The sequence below is a fragment of the Camelus bactrianus genome, chromosome 3, assembly GCF_048773025.1.
Source record: "Camelus bactrianus isolate YW-2024 breed Bactrian camel chromosome 3, ASM4877302v1, whole genome shotgun sequence".
NCBI classification, from domain to species: Eukaryota; Metazoa; Chordata; class Mammalia; order Artiodactyla; family Camelidae; genus Camelus; species Camelus bactrianus.
The window spans coordinates 99,158,692-99,170,999 of NC_133541.1; the positions used below are offsets into that span (position 1 = coordinate 99,158,692).

General features: G+C 41.2%; 1 protein-coding gene across 1 annotated transcript in view; it reads left to right on the forward strand.

Moving 5' to 3' along the window:
• Positions 1-11,379: 11,379 nt before the first annotated feature.
• UBE2D2 (ubiquitin conjugating enzyme E2 D2) overlaps positions 11,380-12,308 on the forward strand; it is a 46,499-nt gene continuing 45,570 nt past the window's right edge. The window contains exon 1 of the mRNA XM_074360758.1: positions 11,380-12,002. Within this exon, the coding sequence (XP_074216859.1) occupies positions 11,979-12,002 (24 nt within the window). The 5' untranslated portion in view covers positions 11,380-11,978. The remainder of the gene's footprint in view (positions 12,003-12,308) is intronic.

A 12,308-nucleotide genomic window follows, 5' to 3' on the forward strand; every position in this document is an offset into this window, starting at 1 on the left:
ACAGGGAGGGACTAGGCAGTTAATCCATTTGTGATCCCAGGAGAGTTTAAATAATTGGAGGGAGACAATGATTGATGATGGGGGTATTGAAAATATCAGTGGATGGGCTGGACATGAGTGAGAGGCCTGGAAAAAATTCCTGGTAAGGGCAGGTCACAGGAAGTTGAAGCACCAGCAGGACGGAGAGGCTGAACAGGTAGAGGGAAGTGCAGCTGGCCTAGGGGTAGAGAGTACTGGTGTCAGAGTCTGGCAGGACTTTATGTGCCAGCCTGGCCCTTTTGTTGTCATCACTTTGAGCAGTTGAGGACCTTCCACCTTCTTTTCCTTGTCTGTAACAGTATCTTCTTCTCAGAATGGTTGTGAGGGATTTGGTACGTATTAAGCATTCAATTAATGCTAGCTATTATTATTATCAAGTGCTAAAGATATGGTCCTGTGTGTGTGTGTGTGTGTGTGTGTGTGTGTGTGTGTGTGTGTGTGTGTGTGTAAGTGCTCAGTAACATGAAACATTTGTTATATATTCCTAGGCCACCTCTGGAGGCCTGCGTATCCCCTCAGGGTGGGTTGAGGGATCAAAGGAGGCCAGAGAATCTGGAATGTGAAAGCCCCTCAGTAGGTTCCAAGTCTCGCTAACCAAGAAGGCCTTTATGATGATTATTAAGCCCTGGGCAGGGGCCCAAACTCGGCCCAATTGCCCACCGCCTCCTTCTCTGGAAGGGGTCAATAGTCCCCCTGGGGCCTTGGCAGGAGAAGTATAAAGATCCAGGCAGAACTAAGAGAAAACCACACACAGAAGCTGGGCCAGGTGAGAACGCTTCCCCCTCTCCCCAACCCACCAGAGAGCATCTAGGTCTTCAGATGTAGGTGTGGGCATAGAAAGAGTGGGTGGTGCCACCGTGAGCACACCCCCCTCACCCATCATGCCTCCTTCTCTCCCCTACAGAGTTTGACAGATTGTGCCTGGAACCAGGGGTAAAAAACAAGTTACAGAGAGTCTTAAAAATAACCTCCCCTCATTACAGAACTCAGGTGAATTAGCTGAACCAGCAGTAGAAGGAATTGAGATTAGACTGCAAGAAGGACTTTTTTTTACTTACTGACTGTAACGTCAAGTGAGCTACTTAGAGACAGGTTAGAAACCTTCCGTTGGAGAGCTATAAGAATAATAACAACTACCTGGTCAGGTGCCTGGTGTCTGGTACAGAAGCTCACCAAATTCTACAATCCTATTGGGTCAGTGCTATTAGTTTCCCCAGATGAAGAAACTGTGCTCAGAGCTGGGGAAGCCATTGATCCAATATTATTCAGTAAAGCAAACGGCCATGGGCAGAGCCTCCATCCAGTGGGCAGTTCTGCCTCTTGGACACCCACCTTCAAGGAGGGGCTGGATGAGCCTAATTTAGAGCCTCCCCCAATGCCGCTCAAGGATTCTTGTGTTTAATTTGTAGTGTCTGGTAACCATCATAAAGCCTGGCAGTATTTACAGTGGCCTGGTATTCATTCCCAAAGGGCAGTTTGGTTGCAGGGTCTGGTCTGCAAATGAGTGGCAAGATGAGGTCTGCAAGATGGGGGACAACAGGAAGAGCTGGCACAGAACAGACGCTTGCTCTGGGACTTTTGAACCATGAATGCTGGTGCAAAGGGAAGAGAGGCAACAATTGATTCCCCCAACTCACAGCGTTTGTGCCTGCTTTTCCTCTGCCTGGAAATGCAACCCCTCTTCACCCAGGCCTGGTTATGTCCTACCTATAACTCGGTTTTCAGTGAAAGACTGTCCCCTCCAAGACTCCTCCCCTGAACCGCACAGCCTAGATTAAGACCCCTCCTTTGTGCTACGCAGCTGCCTGTGCCTATCCCTACCAAAACCTCAGTTTTCGCATCTAGAAAACTGTTTTCTCATCTGCAAAATAAAAATAGTATCCACCCCATACAGTGGTTAGGAGAATTAAATGAGACAAAAGTTCCAAGTCAGGGATCAGTAAAAATGATGATTGTTTTGCTGTTGCTGTAGGGTTTATCCCATAGGATTATAATTTCTTATATATTTGTCTCAGAATTATAAATATGGTCCCACATCAAAACCAAAGTGAGATACTACTTCATATCTACTGGGATGGCTACCTAAAAAAAACAAAACTGATAATAAGCGTTGATGAAAATGTGGGGTAATTGGAATCCTCATACCTTGGGATGGAAATGTAAAATGGTGCAGCTCCTTTGGAAAACAGTTTGTCAGTCTCTCAAAATGCTAAACAGAATTTTCATATGACACAGCAATTCTACTCCTAGGTGTCTACCCAGGAGAAATGAAAACAAGTCCACACAAAGACTTGCATGTGAATGTTCATAGCAGCATTATTCACAACTGTCAAAAAGTGGAAAGAGCACTTGGGTTGTTTATCAGTCAACTGATGTTGATTATTAATTGCCAGGGGTTAGAGATATTGGGGTTATAGGAATCGGCACATGTAATAAAATGTTATTAAACTGTATACACATATTGTACCAACATCCTGGTTTTGATATTGGTACTATAATTATGTCATATGTAACTACTGGGAGAAACGGGATGAAGGACACCCTGGAACTTTATATACTATTTTGTTACTCCCTATGAATCTATAAATATTTCAAATAGCAAATAAATTTGAAATAGCATATTGATAGAACCTCAGATGTAGTATGTGTTCACTTATGTAAAAAATTTAAATATCTGCTATTATTTATTATTATCCTCATTTTATATTTGAGAAAACTGATGTCCAGGATAAAAGTTGATTGTCAAAGTCAGTCTGTATTCTTAACCTCTACGTCATACCATATGTATATTTATATATATAGTATTTACATTAAAAAGTTTGAACAGACGCGCAACATTTATTATGGTAGTTATTCCTGGGAAGGTAGAATTAAGGAAGGAGACTTTCATTTTCAGCTTTATAGGTTTCTGTGTTATTTAACAATCAACATGTTACTTTTATAATCAGACAAAAACAATAAAAGAAAATTTCATTTGAGAGGAGAAGGTAAAGCTAGTGAGGCACCTTCTCTTCCATTCTCTAATGATGGATCTGGGTTACCCCAGCCTATTATGATGTCCCCTTTCCCCCCTCCTATTTTGTATTCATCTCTTTCATCATTCTGCCTCCTTCCGGCTCACCCATCCCTCTAAATTTGTGCGGATCCTGAATTGTCCGTGGGGTTGGATGCAGAGGAAGGACACCATTCCTGTTGGTCTCCGGCCCCACCCCGCGAGAAAGCTGCAGCTGCCCCCGTGGCGACACCGGGGACAGGACGGAGCCGCAGGCTGTAGGGAGGGGCCAGCCTGTAGATGCTGCTTTCTCAGTCGCGGCTGACAATTTGCAAAACCAGCACCGCCTCTCAGGTCCCCCGTGCCTGTTTCCCATTGGCTAACTTTTACTGGAACAAGAACCTTTCCAAAGGAATGCTTCTAGGGCATCGGTAAAAATAGATGTTCAAAAAGTATGTTCACCGCCAAATCCCAATTCTTTTCCTGAGAGCAGTGTCAGTGTTAAAAGGTTATGAGACCATACATAGCGTTAAAGTTCGTCTGCTTTCTCCTTTAAACAAGGTCGTCTTCAAACAAAAGTTCAATTTCTCTCATGTAAACTAGAGAAAAATCAGCAATATCATGATCTGACCTGGGCACAATTTGACTGAAGCCTTTGGAATGCTCTTACCCACTGAAAGGGAGAGAAGGCAGCCAAAATGATCTTGAAATCAATGGAGTGATTTAAAGAGCCCCATAGAAGACAAACTTTTTTTCTATTTGTTGTTGTTGTTTTTAATAACAAAAGCAAATCATGCTTATTATTTAAGAATGTAAACAGAGAGGAGTATTTAAAGAGAAAAGTGCAAGTACCTTCCCTCAGGGTTCCTCAGACAATTCCCCAAGGATAACTAAGTAACCATCAAGGTTAAAAATTTGGTGTTCATCTGTTTAGATCTTTTTCCATGCACATTCTAACACATATACACACAGACACATAGACACACAACTAGAGTTTCATGAAGATTAAAAAAACCCACACTTTTATTGGGGTATTACTTAGAATAGATTGTGCATATCTCAAGTGTAAATAGCTCCCTGAATTTTTACATATTGAGACTTTAATTTTAATCCATGAAAATGGAATTGTATCAGCCACATTTCAGGATTCTTTCTTTCTTTCTTTCTTTCTTTCTTTCTTTCTTTCTTTCTTTCTTTCTTTCTTTCTTTCTTTCTTTCTTTCTTTTTCTTTCTTTTCCTTTCTCTCTCTCTCTTTCTTTCTCTTTCTCTCTCTCTTTCTTTTGCCTCAACAATATTGTGATAGTTCTTCCACAGTGGGACATATGGATCTAACTCATTCTTTTCATGATGGCACAGTATTCTGTACTATGAATTACAGTACTCTAATTAACCTCTCCCAATTGAAGACTTGTTAGACTGTGTCCAATTTTTTGCTCTTACGCATTAATTAGATTTTAAAACTTTAAAACCTTTTTTTCTTTATATAAGAATAATACATGCTTAGTATAAAACAGTCAACATTTTAGAAATGTATGGCTTAGAAAGCAAAAGTCCTTCATAATCGTCTCTCAGAAACCAAATACAGATGTTACTCTCTGCCTATAGCACCCACATCACCTATATTGTGTAGTCTCTATACACTGTTGGGAAACTAATAGGGTTATACCGTATATCTCATTTGCCTCTGAAGCCACTGTCTTTGAATTCTGGATCCTTATCTCCTTCCTAGCAGTGAAGGGGCTGGGACCCTATAGATTGTGAGAACCACCAAATCCTCAGAAAGAGGGACTTTAGTCAGCTGTCTCTGCTGCTCTGCCGCCCATTTGGCTTCAGGTCCTTGGACCCTCTGGTGCAATGGAGTGTAGGCTGATCCTGCAGGAAGCCATCCACCCTTTGCTGATGCACTCTCATCCTGGCCACAAGGTTCACAGAAAAAGCATTGGTTGAAGGCTCTGGGAACCCGAAACAGGGCACCAATCTCAGCTTGACAAGGAATGAACTTGTAGACTTCTCTCAAGGGAAAAAGTTTGCTTGGAACCAGTCTTTTATAATACTGCTTTTCTCAGAAAAATAATCATCATCGTAGCTAATATTTGATAAGCACTTCCTTCAGGCCAGGAACTTTATATATACCTTTTGCTATTCAATCTCACAATCCTGTGAAGATGCTAATATTATCCCCATTTTACAGATGAGAATAACCAAGTTTCCAGAGGTCAAGTAAGCTTGCATAAACTTCACACTAAAAGTAAATAGTAGAAGAGAGCTAGAACCCACTGACTGCAAAGCCCTGGTTCTAAACTACCGTGTCACTGGCCCACACTACCTCAGCACCCCTAATCTCAGTAGGGGAAGAAGCACAGATGCTCACAACCATCTCCTCCTTTTGGACTATTTCACCAGGAGGAAGAATGCATGTGCACAATGATATCTTCTCCAAGGGCAGAGTAGTGTTGGTATTTTCCCTTTCTACTAGATTTTGAACACCTCTACACTGGGTGTAAAATATAGTTCTGTGCATAAAATCTTGGAATGCCAGGGAGAGTTTTTGTTTGTTTTTAAGGGATCTGCTGTCTTACCCAACAAATTGTGAGTATAAAGAAGATTTTCTTTTTTTTAATATTTATTTATATAATTTTTAATACAATTTTTAGAAGTGACTTTTCATTTACAGTTACTACAAAATATTGGCTATCTTCCCCATGTTGTACAATACATCCTTGAGCCTATCTTAAACCCAGTAGTTTGTACCTTCCACTCTCCCACCTCTATACTGCCCCTCTGCACTCCCCACTGGTAACCACTAGTTTGTTCTCTGTTATCTGTGAGTCTGCTAAAGAAGGTTTTCTTGAGCTGCTCATTATTCAGTAAGTAATTTATTAATTCATTCAACAGCTGTCTTTGATATGCCAGGCACTGAGGATTAAAAGAGGAACAAAAGAGACAATATCTCTGCTCTCCAGAAGCTGACTGTCTATTGAGTGAGACAGTTGTTCAACAATTAAAATAAAGTGTGATCAATTTGTGATGGCAGGACTCTACTTTAAGGGCACCTGACCTAGGTTGGGGTGATTGGTCAGGAAAGCCCCCTGAAGGATGATTTTTAGGCAAAAACTAGGCTGCCAACAGATACAAAAAAGTGTTGTAGGAGTCAGGTGGCAAAATTAGTGTCATTTCTTTAGTTAGCAATTCTTATGAAGTAGGACATGAGCAATAGGGCCAGATTCCAACAATATAGTAAATGCTGGTAGGCAGGACACACTCTAAATCATATATAACAAGAGAGAGTGACTGTACAAAAGGAATGTAAAATTGAATACAGTTCTTTTGGTAAACCACTGGTCTGATTTTTGACCATGAAAAAAATAAGCTACTTCAAACTCACAAAGCCTAACTTTCCTAGGAAATAGTTTACCTCTAATAGCCTCTAATGGTGGTACTGTCTTAAAGAGTCTGGAATGTTTGGGGACATTCTTTTGTTTTAAATCTACAACTTAGAAACTATCACAAAAAGGGATCATACTGATGCAGCTAGAAAATCAATTCCTGTTTTACCTAATACTCCTCACTCAGTTCTTCTAATAAGACACAATGAACTCTCCAACGGGGTGGCTGAGATCCAAAAATAGGATTATTTGCACTGTACTCTACTCAGCCCACAGCAATCATCTGCCTATTTATATTAATGAGAGGGTCCTCCTTATTATTTAATCACTGCTATCAGTTCTGAAAACATCTTTGCCAAGGGGAAGCCTTTAAACACTATAAAGCTTGTAGCATTGGGTTAACCATCAAAAGGGGCGATCAAGCTTAAAGAATATGCAGTGTGCTCACAGTTTCAGTAGAACAATGGAAGATAAACTGAGGGCTCTAAGATCTATGTAGGGTGAGTGGGAAGAAAAATCACCCCAAGGAAAAATCTATTGTATAAGAAGATCTAAAAATTCTGCATACTTCTAAAATTTTTAATATTATTTTATTACATTTACATATAATAAAATGCTCAGTTCTTTAATGTTCAGTTCTGTGAGTTTTGACAATTTAATATATGTACCTGTCTACCCTCCACCCAAAAAAATATATAGACAAGGACCTACTGTATAGCACAGGGAACTATATTCAATTTCTTGTAATAACATATAATGGAAAAGAATCTGAAAAGAAAGTATATATATGCATGTATGTGTATAACTGACTCACTTTGCTATATACCTGAAATGAACATTGTAAATCAACTACACTTCAATAAAAAATTTAAAAAAGAAAACAATATATAGAACATTTCCATTATCCTAGAAAATTTCCTCAATCCCTTTCTTTTCTTCTTCTTCTTTTTTTTCTCTCTATTCCTTTCTTGTCAAATCACCTCCTCAACAGCACTTTTTTGACTTCAAACACCAAAAATTAGTTTGTCTGTTTCTGGACTTCATATAAGTGGAATTGTACTGTTCGTATTCTTCTGTGTCTTTCTTCTTTTGCTTAACATAATCGTTTTGAGATTCATCCATGTGGTTGAATGTATCAGTAGTTCATCCTTTTTTTGTTATTGTGGAATTCCATTGTATGACTATGTCATAATTTATTATCCCAGTCTCCTATTGATGGACATTTGGGCTGTCTCCACTTTTGGGCTATATATGAATGAGGCTGTTATGAACATTTGTGTACAAGTCTTTTTGTGGACATGTATTTTCATTTTTCTTGAATAAGTACTTAAGAGTAGAATTGCTGGATCATACAGTAGATGTATGTTTAATTTTATAAGAAATTACCAAACAGTTCTCCAAACTGGTTGTACCATTTTACACTCTCCCTGCAATGTATGAGAGTTGCAGTTGCTGTACTTTGTTGTCACCACGTGTTGTTGTCACTGTTTTTGATTTTTGCCATTCCAGTGGGTGTGAAATGGTATCTCACTATGATTTTAATTTGCATTTCCCCGATGGCCTATAAATTCCAAAGTATTTGAAAATAACCCTTGGTCAAAGAATATATCACAAGAGGAATTAGAAACTACTTTAAACTGAATGAAAATGAAAACGAAACATAACAAAATTGTAAGATACAGCAAAAACAGTATGCTTTAAATACTTTATTAGAAAGTCCTTATATCAGAAAAAATGAAAAGTGTAAAATTGGTTATCTAAGCTCTTACTTTAAGAATCTAGAAAAAGAACAAATTATATCCAAAATAAAAAGAAGAAAATAATAAATACAAGAGTAGAAATCAATAAAATAGAAAGTGGACAAACAATAGAGGAAATATAAGGTCAAAAGCTGGTTCTTTGGAGAGATTAATAAAATTAATAAATCCCTAGCAAGACTAATTAAGAAAAAAATGGAGAAAACACATATAACCAACATCAGGCATACAAAAAGGGATACCATTATAGATGCTACAGATAGAGGAAAAATAAGATATTATGAGTAACTTTATTCTAATAAATTAGACAACATAAATGAAATAGACAAATTCCTTGAAAAATACAACTTATCACAATGGACACAAGAAGAAAAAATAAAAATCAAAACAGCCTCATACTTATGAAGGAAATTGAATATATTATCAAAATCTTTCTGCAAAGAAAACTCCAGGGCCAGATGGCTTCACTGGTGAATTCTATCAAATATTTATTTAAGGGAAAAAAAATCTACACAAACTCTTTCAGAACACAGAGGAGGGAACTCTTTCCAATTTATTTCATGAAGCCAGAATAACCTTGATATGAAAACTTGACAAAGATATTTCAAGAAAAGAAAATTATAAACCCCTATCCCTTGTGAACACAGATGCAAAAATTTGATTACTCTTTGATATAGCAATTTCATTTATAGGAATTTATTCAAAAAATCCTTCTTAGAGTTGTACAAATATTAACTACATGATATTCACTCTGGCAATATTTTTAATGGTAAAAATTGGAAACAACTTAAATGTCCCCTAAAATGTGAATAGTTAATTATGTAGGGTATATTTATATGATAGACTATGTAGCCATTAAAATATGGGAGAAATATGTATTGACACAGGCAGATTCACCATGTATTATTTTAAAAGTAAATTACCAAAAATTTTCAGGTGCTCTCACCACACACGAAAAAGTGAGAGATGGATATATTACTTTTCTTGACTGTAATAATCATATCACTGTGTTCACATATATCAAATCACCATGTTATACACCTTACATACATTTTTTTTTGAAAGATAGATTACCAAGTAGTATTATGGCATGATCCTACATTTTCAAAGAAAAATATATACTTATATGTAAGGGAAAAAGATGTAAGGATATGAACCAAATGTCAAAAATGGTTAAACATTGGATGATGAGAGTATGGTTGACTTTTTCTTTTGTGTATATATATATATTTTTTTTTTTACTGAAATATAGTCAGTTTACAATGTGTCAATTTCTGGTGTAGAGTATAATGCTTCAGTCATATATGAGCATACATATACTCATTTTCATATTCTTTTTCACCATAGGTTACTATGAGATATCGAATATAGTTCCCTGTGCTATACAGTATGAACTTATTGTTTATCTATTTTATATATATTGGTTAGTATCTGCCAATCTTGAACTCCCAGTTTATCCCTTCCCATCCGCTTCCCCCCTTGGTAACCATAAGTTTGTTTTCTATGTCTGTGAGTCTGTTCCTGTTTTGTAAATAAGTTCACTTGTCTTTTTTTTAGATTCCACATGTAAGTGATAGCATATGGTATTTTTTTTTCTCTTTCTGGCTTACTTCACTTAGAATAACAATCTCCAGGTCCATCCATGTTGCTGCAAATGGCATTATTTTATTATTTGTTATGGCTGAGTAGTTTTCCATTATATAAATATACCACAGCTTCTTTATCCAGTCATTGTTGATGGACATTTAGGTTGTTTCCAATGTCTTGGCTATTGTAAATAGCACTGCTATGAACTTTAGGGTGCATGTATCTTTTTGAATTAAGGTTCCCTCTGGATATATGCCCAGAAAGTGGGATAGTTGGATCATATGGTGAGTCTATTTTTAGTCTTTTGAGGAATCTCCATATTGTTTTCTGGTTAAATTTTCTTTCCTTCCTTTTGCTTATCTGAATTTCTTGCAACAAATATATACTGCTTTGTAAGACAAAGAAATTAACGTTGAAGAAAAAAAAGTTTTAATCTGACCAATGGGCACTTTCATACTTCTCTCATCACAGTTCTTATGAAGTAAAGGTTTAGGGCTGTGGAATCTTATGTGTCACCTCCAACCTAAAACATACACACCCTGGCAACCGGATACAGCGTTTCCCTCCTTTGACTTTGACACACTGGGTGCGTGGTTGCCCAACCTATTGGTCCAACCTCTGCTCAGTAGGTGAGGCCGTACTAGTTTTGCGGCTGACCTATTGGGTGACTTTCGTCAAGATCCTTTCCTTAGGGGCTCCAGTTTCTCCTCTCTTAATTCAGGAGTTAGAATCGATGATCTTCAAGGCCCCTTCCATACAGAGGAAAAAACACAGATTTAGAATCAGAAAACCTTGGGGTGAACTTGATAATGTAGGTTATCACTTCCCAGGAAAATATTCCTTACTATTCTTCCATGTGTCTCCTGCCAGATAAAAAGCATCTCCCAGCCTTGGCCTTATAAAACCAATGAGCCTTTTATCTCACTGGTTCTGGTGCAGGGCTCGACACTGAGTAGTTGCTTAGTGAAATAGCTTTTTGCCTCTATCGTTTAAAAACAACCCCGGATTAGATTTTCTAGGCTTGCTTCTGATGGTGATCTGAACCACAAAGTTGGTTTTAATTACTAGAGTACACACCGTGCAAGTTTTTTTCTGAGGTAATTGGCACATTGCTTGTTTGTAACAATTCAACAAGCAGAGCACCTCTTCTATGACTGACACGCTAGTGGCTGAGAGACATTCAAGTTGTCGTCCACCTGGGCCTTGGTCAAAAAGACCATCTCAGGGCTGCCTGTGGCCTGCTTTGAGTATGCACGTTCCTGCAGGTGCCCAGGTTGCTACCACGCGGCTTCCACAGATGAATTTGAAAGACTCTCGACTTCAGCTAAGTGCCAGCTTTGGCAATGCGGAGATGCGTGACCTTGGACAAGTCCTTTCCTCCTTCAAGAACGTTGCAATGGACCTAAGTGCTCTTCCAGGGCACTATGCTATGGAGACGGCCAAGTTATAGGAAAACATTCGCCTTTAAACGTTTATTGATCTCAGATAACACGCGTACGGGGGACCACAGGAAAGTGACTCAAGATCGCAGTGCTCAAGCCTCCACGAGACCCGCCACAGTTCTCGCGAGATCTACTCGTAGAGCTTCGAGGCGTCATCCTCTCGGCGGCCGAGGCGGCGGCGGCGACGGCGACGGCGACGGCGCGTAAGATACTCACAGGGGCGGCCCGTATCCCTCCGCCGCCGGCGCGGCCCTGCCCTCCCTACCCTGGCCCGCCAATCCCGGCTCTCCCGACCTGCCCCTCGGCCTGGGCCCACCCCGCACTCCGGCAGCCCCACCCCGGCGGCGCCGCCCGCCCGCGCGTTCCTCCGTCCACCTGCAGCAGGCAGTCCCTCTGGCTGTCCGACCTAGAGGCGCCGGCCGAGCCCCAGGCCTGGGCTCTTGCTCCCCGGCGGAGGGATCCGCGGCGGCTGAGGAGGCGGCGCTGAGCCTAAGAGGAAGGGGCAGCTACGGCGGCGGTGGTGGCGGTGGCGGTGGCGGCTCGGGCGGCACCGCATAAAGGGGCCGCCGCCGGGTGATGCGGTGACCGCTGCGGCAGGCTCAGGAGCCAAGTGGGCCCCGGCCCTCAGTCGGTCCCGTCGGATCCGCTCTCCGAACTCTCCATCTTCTCCGGCCGATCCGCTATCACCGAGGCGGCCTCGTGCCCCCTCGCCCCTTCCCCGTCCCTCCCCTGTCCCCGTCCCCGCCCCGGGGGCCGCCGCCACCCGTCTCCCACGATGGCTCTGAAGAGAATCCATAAGGTAAGCGGCCAGAGGTCGGCTGTGGGTTCGGGCTGCTGGGCGGGTCAGCTGAGCAGGCTGCGGCCTGCACTTCCCGCCGTCGCCTGCGCCGGGCTAGTAGCCTTTTCGGACCTGGCTGCCGGCGATGGCCTGGCCCGGCGGCCTTCACACCTTACTCCCAGTGATGGCGCCGGTGGAGGCCCCGGCGCGCCGCCCGCGCTTAGGTCGGGGGTGCGCTCGCCAGCTCGGCGTTCCTTCTCGGCCTCCTTTCTGGGCCCCGTGTGGTATGGAGTCCCAGGGCCTCTCCCTGGCCTGGGACTGCTGCGC